The sequence below is a fragment of the Calidris pugnax genome, unplaced genomic scaffold (genome assembly GCF_001431845.1).
Source record: "Calidris pugnax isolate Ruff unplaced genomic scaffold, ASM143184v1 scaffold1156, whole genome shotgun sequence".
Taxonomy (NCBI): domain Eukaryota; kingdom Metazoa; phylum Chordata; class Aves; order Charadriiformes; family Scolopacidae; genus Calidris; species Calidris pugnax.
This window is the reverse complement of record NW_015094503.1, coordinates 597,352-617,282: the sequence shown is the minus strand read 5'-3', so window position 1 is coordinate 617,282 and position 19,931 is coordinate 597,352. Positions and strand designations below refer to the sequence as shown.

Genomic DNA, 19,931 nt, shown 5'->3' with positions numbered 1-19,931 from the left:
GCTCTGGCATCGGGGCAAGGAGTTCTCTGCACCTGCCACCAGCCAGGGAGAGAGAGAGAACTATGCAGCAAACTTTTCTAATTTTTATTGAGTGTGACGTTCATGGTATGAAATAATCCTGTTGGCAGCTTGGGTCAAGTGCCCAGGCCTTGCTCCTCCTCATCCCTGCACCTGGCGAGGTTCAAAACCACTGAGACCTTGCATCTCACGTAGCCTAGCTGGCTATAAAGTGAATGTTTTTATGAATTCAGACACTAGAGTCTTCTGAAAGTGCAGTTTTCCTCAGCATTGGAAGAAACGTTAGTCCAGGACATTCCACTCCTTATTTCATACCCTATGTATGTCACACTTCAGTGTACTATTATGTTTATCTTCTAACATACATATCTACACACACACATATAATCCTCTAAAGCTATGAACTATTCCACTAAAAGGTCCGTTGAATTTCTTGGACCTTTGGACCATGGTCCAAAACCGCAAGTTCCATCTGTCCTACTAGTCTTCTAGGGTAGAAGGGGGTGCTGTGGCATTCACTCAGGTGTCAGAGGAGGGCCAGGCCTCAATACAGGATCACAGACAGTTGGAGTTGGGTGCAGCAATGTAACATCTTACGCTCACGGCCAGTGTGTTCCCTGTCGCTCAACGCCATTCAACGAAGCTGACTCTGGTTCCATTACCACTACCTTATCCTGAAAAACACTTGTTGAATGCTGTTAGTATTATGTGTCAATTAACACCATACCATTTAACTTAAGGATTCTCACCCAAAATTAGATCTCCTAAAGGTACACATCGAGCCTCTCCATTCTCCTGCATCGCTCACCAAGTATGCCCTGGTCCTTCAGCAAAAGCAACCCCACCAGTGGATTTGCCTTTACCTGAGGCCGGGGTAACCCAGACTGTTTTCCCCAACATATTCTTTACATGCCCCACAGGGACCTTATCCCCTTCTGCAGCAGGTAAAAGCTCGGAGTGAGCAGGAGCAGCTCAGCTGACAGTTCCCCTGGTTGACTCACCAGGGGGTTTTGCCAAATGTTCATCCCACTTTTTAAATGCTCCAGCACTCGTTGCTTTCAGTGTGGTCTTCAGCTCTCCATTGCATTGTTCCACTCTCCCGGCAGCTGGTGCGTGGTAGGGGATGTGATCTATCCACTCCATACCATGCTCTTTAGCCCAGGCATCTATAAGATTATTTCAGAAATGAGTCCCATTGTCTGACTCAGTTCTATCTGGAGTACCATGTCACCACAAGACTTGTTTTTCAAGGCCTGAAATAGTGTTGCGGGCAGTGGCATGAGACACAGCAAATGTCTCCAGCCATCCAGTGGTTGCTTTCACCATTGTAAGCACATAGCATTTTCACTGGTGGGTTCATGGAGGAAAGATATAGTCAATTTGCCAAACCTCCCCATATTTATACTTCAGCCACCGTTCTCCATACCACAAAGGCTTTGATCGGTTGGCTTGCTTAATTTCAGCATGTTTCACATTGATGGATCACCTGTGAAATAGTGTCCATAGTCACATTCACCCCTCGGTCATGAGTCCATCCATGTTACATCTCTTCCTTGATGACCAGAAGTGTCATGGGCCCATCGAGCTAAAAACAATTCACTCTTACATTGCCAGTCCAAGTCTACCTGGGACACCTTAATCTTAGAAGCCTGATCCACCTGCTGGTTGTTTTGTTGTTCCTCATTGGCCTGACACTTAGGTATATGGGCATTTACAGGTTGAACCTTCACAGATAGCTTTTCTAATCGGACAGCACTATCTTACCACAAGTCAGCAGCCCAGATGGGTTTGCCTCTGTGCTGTCAGTTGGTCTTCCTCCAGTGCTTTAGCCACCCCCATAAAGACGGGCTGCCATCCATGAGTTGGTATAAAGATAAAGCACTGGCCACTTTTCCCTCTCAGCAATATCTAAAGCCAACGGGATGGCTTTCACTTCTGCAAACTGACTCTCCTCACCACTCCCTCAGTGGGTTCCACAACTCGTCAAGAGGGACTCCACACACTAGCTTTCCACCTGCGCTGGTTTCCTACAACACGACAAGATCCATCAGTGAACAGCACGTATTGCCTCTCATTTTCCAATAACTGATTATATGGTGGTGCCTCCTCAGCCTGGACCGCTCTCTCCTCTGGGGACCCTCCAAAATCTGTGCCTTGTGGCCAATCCATGATCACCTCCAGAAATCCAGGAGTGACCTCCAGAGGGATTGTGGTGGTCTTCCAAGAGCTCTGTCAATACCCCATTCTCCAGCCAATGGTGCTAGCTGCTTGGCTTCTCTACCATCTAAGTCCAAACTATCAGCCCCAGTGTCCCAGCATCGGAGCAGCCAAGTAACCCTTTGCTCGCCTTCCTGACAGCTGTGATCCTTACGTGTGTCTCGCAGCTCAGTTAGGGTTAATGATGGAGTAGTTTCCTCTGTTACTGTGTTGACTGATGTCCCTGGTTGACCATTGTCATCTGATGCTACTGCACCTTTCCTCTTATGTTCGGGGTTGACTGACACTGGCCCTGATTGAGTCTGTAGATCACCTGCATCATCCATCACCGAGGTTGAAGTACATTTAGTACTTGTTGCAACTACAGGTCTTGTCATGAGAACCAACAGGGTCTGGACAAGATGAGGGTCTGTCAGGAGGGCTGGTGAGGTCTGCAGAGGCACAGTGGTTGTCGCAGGGACCAGCGTTGTCTGCATGGGCACGATGTCTGTCTGTCGGGGGGCCGGTGGGGTCTCTGCCGGATGGTTCCCTCTACTGCAGATCCAGCCCATAAAAAAGAACAAGCCCACAAAAATTAACAGTATAAGCACAACGACCAAAACATGCTAAGGGTATCTCAAACTCTCAAAAACTGTTACTGTTGACGCTACCAGAACATACAAATAGAATCATAGAATTGTCTAGGTTGGAAAGAACCTTTAAGACCATCTGGTCCAACTGAGAGATATCCCAACCAAGAGATAATCCTCAAGAGATATCCCCCCCTTGCTAAATGGCCCATAATATAACCCAAGGTGTAATTATGTGCCCAAGAAGGGGCTCTCCCCATCCCGAGGTGATTCTGACCATGATGATTCACAAGATGCAATTACGTAAGACAAAAACCGGAACGATTACAAAAGACCCAATAACGTAGCAAAATACCACCACACAAAATAACAGGGCAATGTTTTTAACTCCACGTTTAGAAATGATAAGCTGCCCTAAGCAAATAAGAAATGGCAACAAACTCCTGCACCATTCCCACAGCTGCCCACATACGGCGGCACAGAGATAGCAGAGAACTCTGCTTACAGTCCTTGGAAACAGCTCCCACAGATCCATAGTGACTGCTTTACAAATCCAATCAAATCTCTTTACAAATTCAGCCCTTCAGAACTCTCAAATTAAGGCCTCTGATTCTCCCAGCACTGTTTGAATTAAGTGTAAACTATCACATTAAGTGCCAAGGTTGTTAAAACACCATGCTGCATGCCAGACTTTGTTAAAATATCATGTTATACACCAAATTCATTAAAATATCATGTTAGATGCCAGATTTGTTAAGATATCATGATGGATGCAAAATTTGTTAAGATAGCATGTTGGGCACCAAATTTGTTATGGTTTGAGAAAACCCATAAAAATTTTTTGCCGTTTAGACAATTATTCTATCCCCGATGACCCCTTCCCACCCAGAAAGGGAAATCAGTGAACACAAAGAAACACAAGGGTTGAAATAGAAATAGATTTAATAGAATGAGACTAAATAATTAACAATACTAAAGAACCGGTATTAATCCTGATACTGCTATAAGATATACAAGGATTATCCTCAGCCCATTCCATCCCAGGACGCCGTGCACTCCCCGCAGGGACAGCCAGTGTGGGACCCTGCGAGCGCTGCGGCTTCGGGAGGGAGGGAAGGGCTCTGGCATCGGGGCAAGGAGTTCTCTGCACCTGCCACCAGCCAGGGAGAGAGAGAGAACTATGCAGCAAACTTTTCCAATTTTTATTGAGTGTGACGTTCATGGTATGAAATAATCCTGTTGGCAGCTTGGGTCAAGTGCCCAGGCCTTGCTCCTCCTCATCCCTGCACCTGGCGAGGTTCAAAACCACTGAGACCTTGAATCCCACAGAGCCTGGCTGGCTATAAAGTAAATATTTTCATTAATTGAGACATGAGAGTCTTGTAAAAGTGCAATTTTCCTCAGCATTGGAAGAAAAGTTAGTCCTGTGTCCCTCAACCCAGGACAGAGAGTAATCTCAGTGCAGTCTTTTTTCTTATCTCCTAAGCTAGGAGGGTCTCCCTCCTGTCTGGATGCAGTGCTTTGGTGCTTGTTCCACACCTTGCAGGGACTGAATGACAGTAATGACATCTACATTATTCTAAGTGAAAGAGTGTTATTATTTAAATTTGCATCTAAAACTCCAAAGCAGGTGCTGAAGGAAAAACTGCCAGTTGCAATGCAATTCTCATCCCACATGGTATGAGTTAAGCCTGGTTAGATTTTTCCAAGCAGCATTATGTGCCTGAGGCTGCGTGGATTTGCAGTTGTCGATATGTGCTAGGTCTAATAAAGCCATTCTTCAGGGAGAGTGGTGGTGTAGTACATAGCCTAAGAATTGTGACATAGTTAAGTAACCTTTGTAGCCTAATTATATATGACCTTGCTTTCCACTAGGTCTGGTGGAGGTGGAGGAAGGGGAGGTGAATGGACAAGAGCTGTCTATAGCTTCTCACTCCATAGCCAGGATCTCCTTTGCCAAGAAGCCCCACGTAGAGCAGGTGAGTGTACACGCTGTGAGCAATTCATGTAGTATTGCTAGCCCCAGAAGGTGCCTAGTTGAGAGGATGGATTGATTAGCATGCTTTAATTACAGATTGCCATCCGGAGTTGTTGGAAATATTGCATGGCATCCTAGCTTATCCTTTCTGTAACAACCTTCAGAAGATATTTCATACATTAGAAGACCCAGAGGGATCGTTAAGATAAGAACTGATGCGCTGAATCAGACCAGCCAACCCAGAATCCTGTCTCTAGCCATGGCCAGTAGCAGGTCCTTGAGAAAGAGAGTAGGAAAGTATTTTCTAAATACCCCTGAATGCCGGTGGTGTGACTTCTTAATGCTGGTCTTCTGGATTAATTACAGTATGAGGGTATGTCCGGTATTGGGCCTCATCAGGATATTTTAGGAATGGCAGCTTTAGACTGGAGCTCCACCACACTCTATGTAGATCTTGCTTGATTGCTTTTCAGGACATTCACAAGTTGCTCTGGGCTCTCTTCCCATCTGCGGCTGCCTGGCAGGGCTGGCACATGCTGCCAGCTCCACTCTTGGTTGACTTGCTTCTTGGGTTTTGCCTTTTTTCTTTTGCGTAGCGGGGGTTTGTTGTTGACACATCTGGATGGGGTACATCCAGCTGTGAGTAAAGTGCACTGCTGGACTCAGTGTGGCATACTGAGGTCACCGCTGGAACCCTAGCTGTCACATGTGGAGCTCTCTTGGCTGACTAGCAGCTGAGAGACACAGCAAGATCCAACAAGCTGTCACAAGGAGGCATGTTCTTGCATCTGTCTTGTTTTTGTATGTCAACCAAGTGACTGACTGCAATTTTTGAAGGATGACAAGTGAGGTGTGGCTCTCGGGAGAGAATACACTAATTTGCTTGTAGCAGATACAGTATTGTCTTATTGGCTTAATTTTGCAATCTAGTTTTCATGTGCGCTCTCCAGCCATTCTCCGCCCAACCTGGATTTGTGCCTGGGATTGCCATGTCCCAGGTGCAGGACCTTGCACTTGGCTTGGTTGAGCTTCATGAGGTCCACACAGCCCCGCCTCTAAAGCCTGACCAGATCCCTCTGGATGGCATCCCTTGCCTCCAGCGTGTCAACCACACCACACAGTGTGGTGTCATTGGCACACTTGCTGAGGGTGCACCCAATCCCACTGTCTGTGTCTCCAGCAAAGATGTTGAACAGCACTGGTCCCAGTACCGACCCCTGAGGAACACCACTCGTCACTGGCTTCCACTTGGACATTGACCTGTTGACTGCAACCCTTCATCCCTCTGGATGGCATCCCTTGCCTCCAGCGTGTCAACCACACCACACAGTGTGGTGTCATTGGCACACTTGCTGAGGGTGCACCCAATCCCACTGTCTGTGTCTCCAGCAAAGATGTTGAACAGCACTGGTCCCAGTACCGACCCCTGAGGAACACCACTCGTCACTGGCTTCCACTTGGACATTGACCTGTTGACTGCAACCCTTCGAGTGCAGCCATCCATCCAGTTCCTTATCCACCGAGTGGTCCATCTGTCAAATCCATGTCTTTCCAATATAGAGACCAGGATGTCATGCGGGACAGTGTCAAACGCTTTGCGCAAGTCCATGTAGATGACATCTGTTCCTCTCCTTATCCGCCAGTGCTATAGCAACATCATAAAAGGCCACCAGATTTGTCAGGCATGACTTGCCCTTGGTGAAGCCATGTTGGCTGTCACCAGTCACCTCCTTATTTTCCACATGCCTTAGCAGAGGTTCCAGGAGGATCTGCTCCATGATCTTCCCAGGCACAGACGTGAGACTGACTGGCCTGTAGTTCCACTGGTCTTCCTTTTTTCCCTTTTTGAAAATGGGGGTTATGTTTCCCCTTTTTCAGTCAGACTTCACCAGACTGCTGTGACTTTTCAAATGTAATGGAAAGCATGTAGCAATTCCACCTGCCAGGACCTGTGGATGCAATTCATCAGGTCCCATGGACTAATGTACCTTTAGGTTCCTTAGATGATCTCGAACCTGATCTACAGTGGGTGGTTCTTCATCCTGAGAACCCCTGGTTTTGCCTGGTCCTTCAACTCGGGAGGTATGAGGAAAGGGGTTGGCAGTTGAGACAGAGGCAAAAAAATTGTTGAGAATATCAGCCCTCTCCTCATATGTCGTTACCAGTTTGCCATTCTTGCTCATCACGGAGTACGCTTTCCGTAATCTTCCTTTTCTGGCTGACATACCTGTAGAAGCCCTTATTATTCTTAGCATCCCTGGTTCAGCTCCAGCCACACCTTTGCCTTCCTGACCTCGTCGCTCCATAACCAGGCAGCATCCGTATGCTCTTCCCAGCATACCTGATCCTGCCTGAACTGTCTGTGCAGTTCCTCTTGCCTTTTACTTTGACCAGCAGGTCCTAACTCAGCCATGCTGGTCTCTTGCCTTTCTTGCTTGCATTCTTACACCTGGGGATCAAGAGTTCTTGTGCTCCATGAAAAGCATCCTTAAAGATCTGCCAGCTCTGTTTTGCCCCCTTGTCCTTGAAGACCGTTTCCCAGGGGATTCTATTGACTAACTCCTTGAAGAGCTGGAGGTTTGCTTTCCTAAAATTCAGGGTCCTGACTATGCTCCTTGAATGACACGTATCCCTTAGGACTGTGAACTCCACCAGTGCGTGATCTCTGCAGCCCAGGTTGCCTCCAATCTTGACATCCCTGATGTGTTCACTTGCATTGGTGACTACCAGGTCCAGTGCCACATCCCCTCGGGTAGGGCTGTCTATTTCCCGTCTTAGGAAGTTATCATAAGTTACTCCAGGAACCTCCTGGATTGTCTGCAGCTTGCCGTGTTGCTTTTCCAGCAGACGTTGGGGTGGTTGAAATCCCCCAGCAGGACGAGAGCCTTCGAGTGTGATGCCTCCTGGAGCTGGAGTAAGAAGGCTTTGTCAGTAGGTTCCCCTTGATCAGGCGGCCAGGAGTAGACACCAACCACAAGGTTCCCCTTGTTGCCTCGGTCTCTTAATTCCTACCCATAAGCTTCCACTTCCTCTTGGCTATTCTTTAGGGGTATCGCTTCACACTCCATCCATTCCTTAACATAGAGGGCAACCCCTCCACCCCTCCTTCCCTGCCTGTCCCTTCTGAACAGCTTGTAGCCATCAGTAGCCACACTCCAGTCATAGGATTTGTCCCACCAGGTTTCAGTAGTGGCCGCTATGTCACAGCTTTCCAGCAGCACAGTAGCTTCCAACTCCTCCTGTTTGTTGCCCATATTGCCCAGTTGGCTGTGCTGCTGCCTTAGAGGAACACTCCTTGAGGTGTTTCATGGCATTTCCCTCTTGACTCCCACTGCCTCAGGAGCCCCTGCCTCAGCTTTGACTGTGATGTGGTGTCCCCAGCGTGACTCAGGGCAACAGGCTGAAGGCCCTTACTTAGCACCCCGTCCCTCTAACCCTGATGTGTTATCCCACAGCTTGTCACAGACGAGCCTGATGGTATTGTCCCCCTTCCCCTTCACATCTAGTTTAAAGCCCTGTCGATCAGCCCCTCAATCTCTTGGGCAAAGACTCTCTTCTCCCTTTGGGAAAGGTGTCTCCCATTTGATGCCAGTGAGCCCGGTGCTGTGTAGGCCATCCCACTGTCAAAAAAACCCGAAACTGTGGCAGTGACACCAGCCACGGAGCCATGTATTAATAGACTGGATCTGTCTGTTCCTTCCAATGTCACTGCCTGCAACTGGAAGGAGTGAGGAAAAAATAACCTGTGCCCCAGATTCCCTCACCAGCCCTCCCAGCGCCCTCAAGTCTCTTTTCATTCCTTTTGGACTATGAGTCGCAGCTTCATCTCCACCTACATGGAAGATCAATAATGGGTAATAGTCTGAGGACTGTACCAAGACAGGGAGTTTCCTGGTGATGTGCTTAAGCCGGGCTCCAGGAAGACAGCAGACTTCCCTCTGAGGAGGGTCCACCCGGCATATTGGGCCCTCCGTTTCCCTCAGGAGGGAGTCACCAACAACTATAACCCTTCTTTTCTTCCTTGTGGATGTGGTCATGATACAGGCGGTTCGCCTTTCTGACTGCGGAGGCGTCTCTGGTGTAGATTGCCCATCATCCACATCCTCACGTGACTGGCCTTCCTCAACCAGAACCTCCTTTCTCCTGTTCAGAGGTACCGGGGGCGGGGGGCGAGGTGGGCAAGGAGGGAGCTCGTTTGCTGCCCCGACCACAAACTTGCCTCCATTTACACTTTTTTTTTTAGGCTTTTGCATTCTGCCTGACAGGGGCAGGATGCAGAGGCCCCTTGACCCTGGTTACCTTCCAATAGGTGTTCCCGTGTCTGTGTCAAGGAGGGCAGAGCCTGGCTCCACCGGTGGATTTGTTGTTCAGCCTCCCTGATCTCCAAAACCTCTCAGCTTCCTCTCATGGCTCTGCCACCAGGCTGAGCAGATCGTTCCCCTGTTCACAACACACGCAGCAGTTCTCAGAGCTGCCACCCGTCACCAGTGAAAGTCTCTCACACTCCCTGCAGCCTGTGACCTGGACGGCTTCCCAGCTTCCAAAAGTCCTCAAAAAGAGCCCCTTGCCAGCCCGTTTTGCCACAATTCTCTTCCTCAGTGTCGACTTACCTGCTCTGGAGCTGGTCTGCTCGGCAAGAGATAAGTCTGCTCTGTTACAGCCTGCAGCAAGTAATATATTAAAAAAAACTCAACTTGCCAGGTTTAAAAGCTAAATACGGATGATATTGTAATGCCAGGTATTTATTTGAGAAAAGGAAGTGTTTGAGACAGAGTATGGCTTCAGCATCTGTGAAATGTCTGACTTCCTGAGGGAGTTTCTGAGCTAGAGGTCTTAGAAAAGCCCAGGAGCAGTGAAAAATATGAAGGTTGAACTTAAATAACAAACTCCAGCTGTGCCTGTAAAGTAACTGTATTTTTACACGTTTACATCTCCAATCATGAAGTGTTGTCAGTGTTTTACTCTCTGTATAACGCTGCAGGCAATGTGGTTAAATAAAGTACTGTTTCCTCTGGGACGAGACCAGACCAAACACTGTATTTTCAGGGCGACAAACAGCAGCTTTTGTGTTCTGATTTCCCCTCAGGTTCAACGCCTTCCATCCGGACACCAGGAAGCCCATGCACCGAGAATGTGGATTCATCCGCCTCAAACCTGACACTAATAAGGTGGCCTTCATCAGTGCCCAGAATACAGGTACACACCTTTTACGGTTTGAGAAAACCCATAACAGTTTATTGTCATTTAGACAATTATCCTTTCACCCGATGACCCCTCCCCACCCGGAAAGGGGAATCAGTGAACACAAAGAAACACAAGGGTTGAAATATAAATAGATTTAATAGAATGAGACTAAATAATTAACAATAATACTAAAGAACTGGTATTAATCCTGATACTGCTATAAGATATACAAGGATTATCCTCAGCCCATTCCATCCCAGGACGCCGTGCACTCCCCGCAGGGACAGCCAGTGTGGGACCCTGCGAGCGCTGCGGCTTCGGGAGGGAGGGAAGGGCTCTGGCTCTGGCACCGGGGCAAGGAGTTCTCTGCACCTGCCACCAGCAAGGGAGAGAGAGAGAACTATGCAGCAAACTTTTCTAATTTATATTGAATGTGACGTTCATGGTATGAAATAATCCTGTTGGCAGCTTGGGTCAAGTGCCCAGGCCTTGCTCCTCCTCATCCCTGCACCTGGCGAGGTTCAAAACCACTGAGACCTTGCATCTCACGTAGCCTAGCTGGCTATAAAGTGAATGTTTTTATGAATTCAGACACTAGAGTCTTCTGAAAGTGCAGTTTTCCTCAGCATTGGAAGAAACGTTAGTCCAGGACATTCCACTCCTTATTTCATACCCTATGTATGTCACACTTCAGTGTACTATTATGTTTATCTTCTAACATACATATCTACACACACACATATAATCCTCTAAAGCTATGAACTATTCCACTAAAAGGTCCGTTGAATTTCTTGGACCTTTGGACCATGGTCCAAAACCGCAAGTTCCATCTGTCCTACTAGTCTTCTAGGGTAGAAGGGGGTGCTGTGGCATTCACTCAGGTGTCAGAGGAGGGCCAGGCCTCAATACAGGATCACAGACAGTTGGAGTTGGGTGCAGCAATGTAACATCTTACGCTCACGGCCAGTGTGTTCCCTGTCGCTCAACGCCATTCAACGAAGCTGACTCTGGTTCCATTACCACTACCTTATCCTGAAAAACACTTGTTGAATGCTGTTAGTATTATGTGTCAATTAACACCATACCATTTAACTTAAGGATTCTCACCCAAAATTAGATCTCCTAAAGGTACACATCGAGCCTCTCCATTCTCCTGCATCGCTCACCAAGTATGCCCTGGTCCTTCAGCAAAAGCAACCCCACCAGTGGATTTGCCTTTACCTGAGGCCGGGGTAACCCAGACTGTTTTCCCCAACATATTCTTTACATGCCCCACAGGGACCTTATCCCCTTCTGCAGCAGGTAAAAGCTCGGAGTGAGCAGGAGCAGCTCAGCTGACAGTTCCCCTGGTTGACTCACCAGGGGGTTTTGCCAAATGTTCATCCCACTTTTTAAATGCTCCAGCACTCGTTGCTTTCAGTGTGGTCTTCAGCTCTCCATTGCATTGTTCCACTCTCCCGGCAGCTGGTGCGTGGTAGGGGATGTGATCTATCCACTCCATACCATGCTCTTTAGCCCAGGCATCTATAAGATTATTTCAGAAATGAGTCCCATTGTCTGACTCAGTTCTATCTGGAGTACCATGTCACCACAAGACTTGTTTTTCAAGGCCTGAAATAGTGTTGCGGGCAGTGGCATGAGACACAGCAAATGTCTCCAGCCATCCAGTGGTTGCTTTCACCATTGTAAGCACATAGCATTTTCACTGGTGGGTTCATGGAGGAAAGATATAGTCAATTTGCCAAACCTCCCCATATTTATACTTCAGCCACCGTTCTCCATACCACAAAGGCTTTGATCGGTTGGCTTGCTTAATTTCAGCATGTTTCACATTGATGGATCACCTGTGAAATAGTGTCCATAGTCACATTCACCCCTCGGTCATGAGTCCATCCATGTTACATCTCTTCCTTGATGACCAGAAGTGTCATGGGCCCATCGAGCTAAAAACAATTCACTCTTACATTGCCAGTCCAAGTCTACCTGGGACACCTTAATCTTAGAAGCCTGATCCACCTGCTGGTTGTTTTGTTGTTCCTCATTGGCCTGACACTTAGGTATATGGGCATTTACAGGTTGAACCTTCACAGATAGCTTTTCTAATCGGACAGCACTATCTTACCACAAGTCAGCAGCCCAGATGGGTTTGCCTCTGTGCTGTCAGTTGGTCTTCCTCCAGTGCTTTAGCCACCCCCATAAAGACGGGCTGCCATCCATGAGTTGGTATAAAGATAAAGCACTGGCCACTTTTCCCTCTCAGCAATATCTAAAGCCAACGGGATGGCTTTCACTTCTGCAAACTGACTCTCCTCACCACTCCCTCAGTGGGTTCCACAACTCGTCAAGAGGGACTCCACACACTAGCTTTCCACCTGCGCTGGTTTCCTACAACACGACAAGATCCATCAGTGAACAGCACGTATTGCCTCTCATTTTCCAATAACTGATTATATGGTGGTGCCTCCTCAGCCTGGACCGCTCTCTCCTCTGGGGACCCTCCAAAATCTGTGCCTTGTGGCCAATCCATGATCACCTCCAGAAATCCAGGAGTGACCTCCAGAGGGATTGTGGTGGTCTTCCAAGAGCTCTGTCAATACCCCATTCTCCAGCCAATGGTGCTAGCTGCTTGGCTTCTCTACCATCTAAGTCCAAACTATCAGCCCCAGTGTCCCAGCATCGGAGCAGCCAAGTAACCCTTTGCTCGCCTTCCTGACAGCTGTGATCCTTACGTGTGTCTCGCAGCTCAGTTAGGGTTAATGATGGAGTAGTTTCCTCTGTTACTGTGTTGACTGATGTCCCTGGTTGACCATTGTCATCTGATGCTACTGCACCTTTCCTCTTATGTTCGGGGTTGACTGACACTGGCCCTGATTGAGTCTGTAGATCACCTGCATCATCCATCACCGAGGTTGAAGTACATTTAGTACTTGTTGCAACTACAGGTCTTGTCATGAGAACCAACAGGGTCTGGACAAGATGAGGGTCTGTCAGGAGGGCTGGTGAGGTCTGCAGAGGCACAGTGGTTGTCGCAGGGACCAGCGTTGTCTGCATGGGCACGATGTCTGTCTGTCGGGGGGCCGGTGGGGTCTCTGCCGGATGGTTCCCTCTACTGCAGATCCAGCCCATAAAAAAGAACAAGCCCACAAAAATTAACAGTATAAGCACAACGACCAAAACATGCTAAGGGTATCTCAAACTCTCAAAAACTGTTACTGTTGACGCTACCAGAACATACAAATAGAATCATAGAATTGTCTAGGTTGGAAAGAACCTTTAAGACCATCTGGTCCAACTGAGAGATATCCCAACCAAGAGATAATCCTCAAGAGATATCCCCCCCTTGCTAAATGGCCCATAATATAACCCAAGGTGTAATTATGTGCCCAAGAAGGGGCTCTCCCCATCCCGAGGTGATTCTGACCATGATGATTCACAAGATGCAATTACGTAAGACAAAAACCGGAACGATTACAAAAGACCCAATAACGTAGCAAAATACCACCACACAAAATAACAGGGCAATGTTTTTAACTCCACGTTTAGAAATGATAAGCTGCCCTAAGCAAATAAGAAATGGCAACAAACTCCTGCACCATTCCCACAGCTGCCCACATACGGCGGCACAGAGATAGCAGAGAACTCTGCTTACAGTCCTTGGAAACAGCTCCCACAGATCCATAGTGACTGCTTTACAAATCCAATCAAATCTCTTTACAAATTCAGCCCTTCAGAACTCTCAAATTAAGGCCTCTGATTCTCCCAGCACTGTTTGAATTAAGTGTAAACTATCACATTAAGTGCCAAGGTTGTTAAAACACCATGCTGCATGCCAGACTTTGTTAAAATATCATGTTATACACCAAATTCATTAAAATATCATGTTAGATGCCAGATTTGTTAAGATATCATGATGGATGCAAAATTTGTTAAGATAGCATGTTGGGCACCAAATTTGTTATGGTTTGAGAAAACCCATAAAAATTTTTTGCCGTTTAGACAATTATTCTATCCCCGATGACCCCTTCCCACCCAGAAAGGGAAATCAGTGAACACAAAGAAACACAAGGGTTGAAATAGAAATAGATTTAATAGAATGAGACTAAATAATTAACAATACTAAAGAACCGGTATTAATCCTGATACTGCTATAAGATATACAAGGATTATCCTCAGCCCATTCCATCCCAGGACGCCGTGCACTCCCCGCAGGGACAGCCAGTGTGGGACCCTGCGAGCGCTGCGGCTTCGGGAGGGAGGGAAGGGCTCTGGCATCGGGGCAAGGAGTTCTCTGCACCTGCCACCAGCCAGGGAGAGAGAGAGAACTATGCAGCAAACTTTTCCAATTTTTATTGAGTGTGACGTTCATGGTATGAAATAATCCTGTTGGCAGCTTGGGTCAAGTGCCCAGGCCTTGCTCCTCCTCATCCCTGCACCTGGCGAGGTTCAAAACCACTGAGACCTTGAATCCCACAGAGCCTGGCTGGCTATAAAGTAAATATTTTCATTAATTGAGACATGAGAGTCTTGTAAAAGTGCAATTTTCCTCAGCATTGGAAGAAAAGTTAGTCCTGTGTCCCTCAACCCAGGACAGAGAGTAATCTCAGTGCAGTCTTTTTTCTTATCTCCTAAGCTAGGAGGGTCTCCCTCCTGTCTGGATGCAGTGCTTTGGTGCTTGTTCCACACCTTGCAGGGACTGAATGACAGTAATGACATCTACATTATTCTAAGTGAAAGAGTGTTATTATTTAAATTTGCATCTAAAACTCCAAAGCAGGTGCTGAAGGAAAAACTGCCAGTTGCAATGCAATTCTCATCCCACATGGTATGAGTTAAGCCTGGTTAGATTTTTCCAAGCAGCATTATGTGCCTGAGGCTGCGTGGATTTGCAGTTGTCGATATGTGCTAGGTCTAATAAAGCCATTCTTCAGGGAGAGTGGTGGTGTAGTACATAGCCTAAGAATTGTGACATAGTTAAGTAACCTTTGTAGCCTAATTATATATGACCTTGCTTTCCACTAGGTCTGGTGGAGGTGGAGGAAGGGGAGGTGAATGGACAAGAGCTGTCTATAGCTTCTCACTCCATAGCCAGGATCTCCTTTGCCAAGAAGCCCCACGTAGAGCAGGTGAGTGTACACGCTGTGAGCAATTCATGTAGTATTGCTAGCCCCAGAAGGTGCCTAGTTGAGAGGATGGATTGATTAGCATGCTTTAATTACAGATTGCCATCCGGAGTTGTTGGAAATATTGCATGGCATCCTAGCTTATCCTTTCTGTAACAACCTTCAGAAGATATTTCATACATTAGAAGACCCAGAGGGATCGTTAAGATAAGAACTGATGCGCTGAATCAGACCAGCCAACCCAGAATCCTGTCTCTAGCCATGGCCAGTAGCAGGTCCTTGAGAAAGAGAGTAGGAAAGTATTTTCTAAATACCCCTGAATGCCGGTGGTGTGACTTCTTAATGCTGGTCTTCTGGATTAATTACAGTATGAGGGTATGTCCGGTATTGGGCCTCATCAGGATATTTTAGGAATGGCAGCTTTAGACTGGAGCTCCACCACACTCTATGTAGATCTTGCTTGATTGCTTTTCAGGACATTCACAAGTTGCTCTGGGCTCTCTTCCCATCTGCGGCTGCCTGGCAGGGCTGGCACATGCTGCCAGCTCCACTCTTGGTTGACTTGCTTCTTGGGTTTTGCCTTTTTTCTTTTGCGTAGCGGGGGTTTGTTGTTGACACATCTGGATGGGGTACATCCAGCTGTGAGTAAAGTGCACTGCTGGACTCAGTGTGGCATACTGAGGTCACCGCTGGAACCCTAGCTGTCACATGTGGAGCTCTCTTGGCTGACTAGCAGCTGAGAGACACAGCAAGATCCAACAAGCTGTCACAAGGAGGCATGTTCTTGCATCTGTCTTGTTTTTGTATGTCAACCAAGTGACTGACTGCAATTTTTGAAGGATGACAAGTGAGGTGTGGCTCTCGGGAGAGAATACACTAATTTGCTTGTAGCAGATACAGTATTGTCTTATTGGCTTAATTTTGCAATCTAGTTTTCATGTGCTATAAAATCAACCTGTGGATAACCAAGAGTGCAAGTTTGTGCAGGTGCATCCAGTGTCATAAATGTGCTCCCTAAATTCACTAACATACCAAAAATTGTATGTGCCTACAGAAACAGTGTCCTGACTCCAGAAAGGCAGCCCTAACTCCCCTGCCTTCAGATGCGTGTGTTAAGCTGTTGGGTTTCTCCTTTCCCAGGAGCAGCTGTGTTACCTCCTTTCTATAGCAGAAGAAAGCAAGCCATTAAATACTATGGATATTGCTAAGGCAGTGGAGCTTTTAATTACAAACATTTAAATAAAATGGACGACCCTCTTCAGAAGGAGAAGCAGAAGGTGGTTGGGCACAGGCCATAAATGGCGCCTGGCTGACCTGCTTATCTTCTGTGATAAAATGACTGGATTTGTGGACGAGGGGAGAGCAGTAGATGTCGCTTACCTTGAATTCACCAGTTTCCCATGGCCTTTTCCCAGTGCTTCACGTTTCCTCTCCTGTGTGGGAAGTCGCAGTCTCCCTGTGCATCTGGGGTGTATGCAGAGCTTGCCCTCACATGGTACCATCATCCAGCCTCTGACTCAAGCTCCCCTTTAAGAGAAAAATCCCCCTCTTCTGTTTTTTTCCCTGTTCATTTCATTTCCTCCTTTTGGCAGGAGGACCTACAGTGGTCCAGTAAGAAAAAAAATGAGCCATTCAGAAGCCCTGAGCTAAGGTCAGATGTTGTGAGATAATTTCTTGTTAAAGTCGAGTGTCTTTTGTATTCCTTTTAATTCCCTTCTCTTGCGTGGGGTATTGGAGGAACACTGCTGTGTGTTACAGAGAGAGCCCCATCTGATCAGGAAATATTAATTAAAATATTGTTTGCAGTAGACCCTGTTCCTGTTGTTGCCCACAGGAATGTCAGAGCAGGGCACGTGGTCAGCAGCCCCAGGTGGCTTTGCCCTCAGCTGGAAGGAGGATGTGTTGGGTTTGGCATTAAGGGCACATTGTGCGCGTGGGAGCGCACGTGTGAGTGGAGAGGACGCTGTCTCGGAGCACGCAGACTGGGGATAGCTTATGGATGTGCCCTTGAGTGACCTTCACTGGAAAGAAATGCATTTGCAAAAGCCTCTGCATTTGAGGAATTTCTAAAAGGGGCTGGTTTAAATGACTGCAAATTAATCATGCCTGCAGGTTATCCTGCTGGCTCAGGACTTTGTTCCTCTTTACCCCTGGCGTTGTGTTGGGCACGGGAAGCAGCAAGCGGCCACCAAAGCGGTACGGGCAGCTCTGTGGGGTGATGTGGGGCCAGTGAAGTCAGGCAAAGTGCTGGCTGTGTGGGTCTGTGCCACGCTGCCTCCTCACACCAGCGCTCATGCGGGGAGCTGCCGTGCCCTGGTGGCATCCACACCGTTACGTGGCCCTTCTCCTGCCAGTCCAGGCGGCTGGAGTGACACCCTCCAGAGTGTTATTCTGGGACAGGAGCTGAGGTTCAAAAAGGATGGTCCCACTTCCCTCCTTTATTTCGGCGACAGCTAGGAGCAGACCAACAACCTGTGCTGAACACTGGGCACTCAGCTGCTCCCTCCTCCGGTTTGGAAGCTGCTGAAGCCTGGGTTCAGGCATCTTCTTGCACGGGTCCCAAGTGGTCCAGCTCCACAGGGCAACCCCAAATTTCTTCTCTTGAGGTTTGGAGCAGCACAGACAGCCTCACAGCCTGTGTGAGTGGAGGGATGGGGATGATGTTGCATGTCGAGCCCTCTCGATGGACAGCAGCGCTGTTCTCTGGCACTGAACTCCCTCCTGGCTGCAGGTGCATGCCAAGCTTGGGTCAGCAGGCTCCAATCTCCCCGTGCAGCGTGAGGAACAGCTTACTCTGGCACAGTGTGGTGACCCCCAGAGAGCCCGAGTGGTGTTGAAGGCTGTCTTGGGGATGTCATCCAGCACAGAGCATCTCCCTGAGCCACCAGCTGCGAGCTGCTCTTCTGGTGGAGGGATGTTGGCCTGTCTGTGCTGAGGTGATGTCAGTAGTGCCAGGACCCTGCCTTCCTCTGTGGATAATGGTCTTGGGGCATGGAGCTGGTATTTTGTAAAGGGCTGCCTTCTTTACAGAATCACAGAATCCCATGGGGTTGAAAGGGACCTCTGGAGATCACCCAGTCCAACCCCCTGCCAGAGCAGGTCCCACAGGAACGTGTCCAGGTGGGTTTGAATGTCTCCAGAGAAGGAGACTCCACCACCTCCCTGGGCAGCCTCTGCCAGGGCTCTGCCACCCTCACAAGAAAGAAGTTCCTCCTCATGTTTAGATGGAACTTCTTATAATCAAGTTTGTGCCCATTTCCTCTTGTCCTGTCCCTGGGGACCACTGAAAAAACACTGGCCCCGTCCTCCAGACACCCACCCTGTAAGTATTTATAGGTGTTGATCAGATCCCCCCTCAGTCTTCTCTTCTCCAGACTAAAAAGACCCAAGTCCCTCAGCCTCTCCTCATCAGAGAGTTGCTCCAGGCCCCTCATCATCTCTGTAGCCTCTGCTGTCCCCTCTCCAGCAGTTCCCTGTCCTTCTTGAACTGGGGAGCCCAGAACTGGACATGATGCTCCAGATGGGGCTGTTTTAGGATAGAAAACTTCTCCTCGTTGACTCTCACAGCCGTAGTGAGCGTATCCTTCCATCTGTGTCCGTTGACAGCAAGCAGAAGGATGGCAAAGGGAAAGTAGAAAGTGCAGGTAAGGAATTTAGCCTGTGGATGCTGTTTGCTTGATTTTCTTCTTTCTTCCCTTCCCCCCTTTTTAGATCACCAGAAAATTCAGGCTCAATTCCGATGGGAAACTCGAACAAACTGTCTCGATGGCAACCACTACGCAGCCCATGACTCAGCACCTCCACATTACCTACAAAAAGGTGACTCCCTGACGCCGGGAGGGCCGGGTCTCCCCGCCGAGGACGAGGAGCGGGGCCTGGCGCAGCGGCAGCTCAGGAGGATGGGGCGGCAGGCGCCGGAGCTGGCTGCCTGCGCTCGCCCCCAGGGCCACGGAGCTGCCCGTCCTCTTGAGAATGTTACTCAGATGTTTCTGTAATGGTATATTAAAAAAAAAAATAAAAATAAAAAGCTTTTATTTTTATGGCTGTGTCTTTGGGCGTGATTGCGGAGTGGTCTGCGCGTCCCTCTGCTCTGGCTGTGGTTACAGAGGGGCTTTTTCTTGCCTGTTCCTTAATAGGTGTTGGTTGTGATCCAACCCCCTGGACACTTCTCTGCAACTGGAGTAATGCCACGGAGGCAGCAGGATCGGGGCTGGATTTGCAGTGAGAGCTCCAGCTCCTGCCTGGTGCAACTCAGCTTAACCGCTCGGGGGGAGCGCCTGTGTCTTGCTGCAGGACAGAGAGAACTGTCACAGGCCCCAGCCCCATCCAGCTGACGTGAAAGGACCTTGGTTGCACAGGAACGTGTCCAGGCAGACATGAATGTCTCTAGAGATGGAGACTCCACCACCTTTCTGGGCAGCCTGTTCCAGGACTCCATTGACCAGGACAGGCTGGAGGGTTGGGCAGAGAGGAGCCTGATGAAATTCAACAAAGGCAAGTGTAGGGTGCTGCACCTGGGGAGGAATAACCCCCTGCACCAGGACAGGTTGGGGCTGACCTGCTGGAGAGCAGCTCTGAGGAGAAAGACCTCGGAGTCCTGGTGGACAACAGGATGCCCATGAGCCAGCAATGGTGCCTTGTGGCCAAGAAGGCCAAGGGCATCCTGGGGGGCATCAAGAAGAGCATATTCAGCAGGTCCACAAAGGTCATCCTGTCCCTCTGCTCTGCCCTAGGGAGGCCCCATCTGGAGCACTGGGTCCAGTTCTGGGCTCCCCAGTTCAAGAAGGACAGGGAACTGCTGGAGAGGGGACAGCAGAGGCTACAGAGATGATGAGGGGCCTGGAG

At 48.5% G+C, this 19,931-nt stretch overlaps 1 protein-coding gene across 1 annotated transcript in view; it reads left to right on the top strand.

Moving 5' to 3' along the window:
* THAP4 (THAP domain containing 4) overlaps positions 1-19,126 on the top strand; it is a gene marked incomplete at its 5' end in the record, with an annotated part of 36,279 nt that extends 17,153 nt beyond the window's left edge. Inside the window, 2 exons of the mRNA XM_014962946.1 lie at positions 4,680-4,783; positions 18,798-19,126. Coding sequence (XP_014818432.1) covers positions 4,680-4,783; positions 18,798-18,917 — 224 coding nt within the window. The remainder of the gene's footprint in view (positions 1-4,679; positions 4,784-18,797) is intronic.
* Between the last annotated feature and the right edge of the window lie 805 nt (positions 19,127-19,931).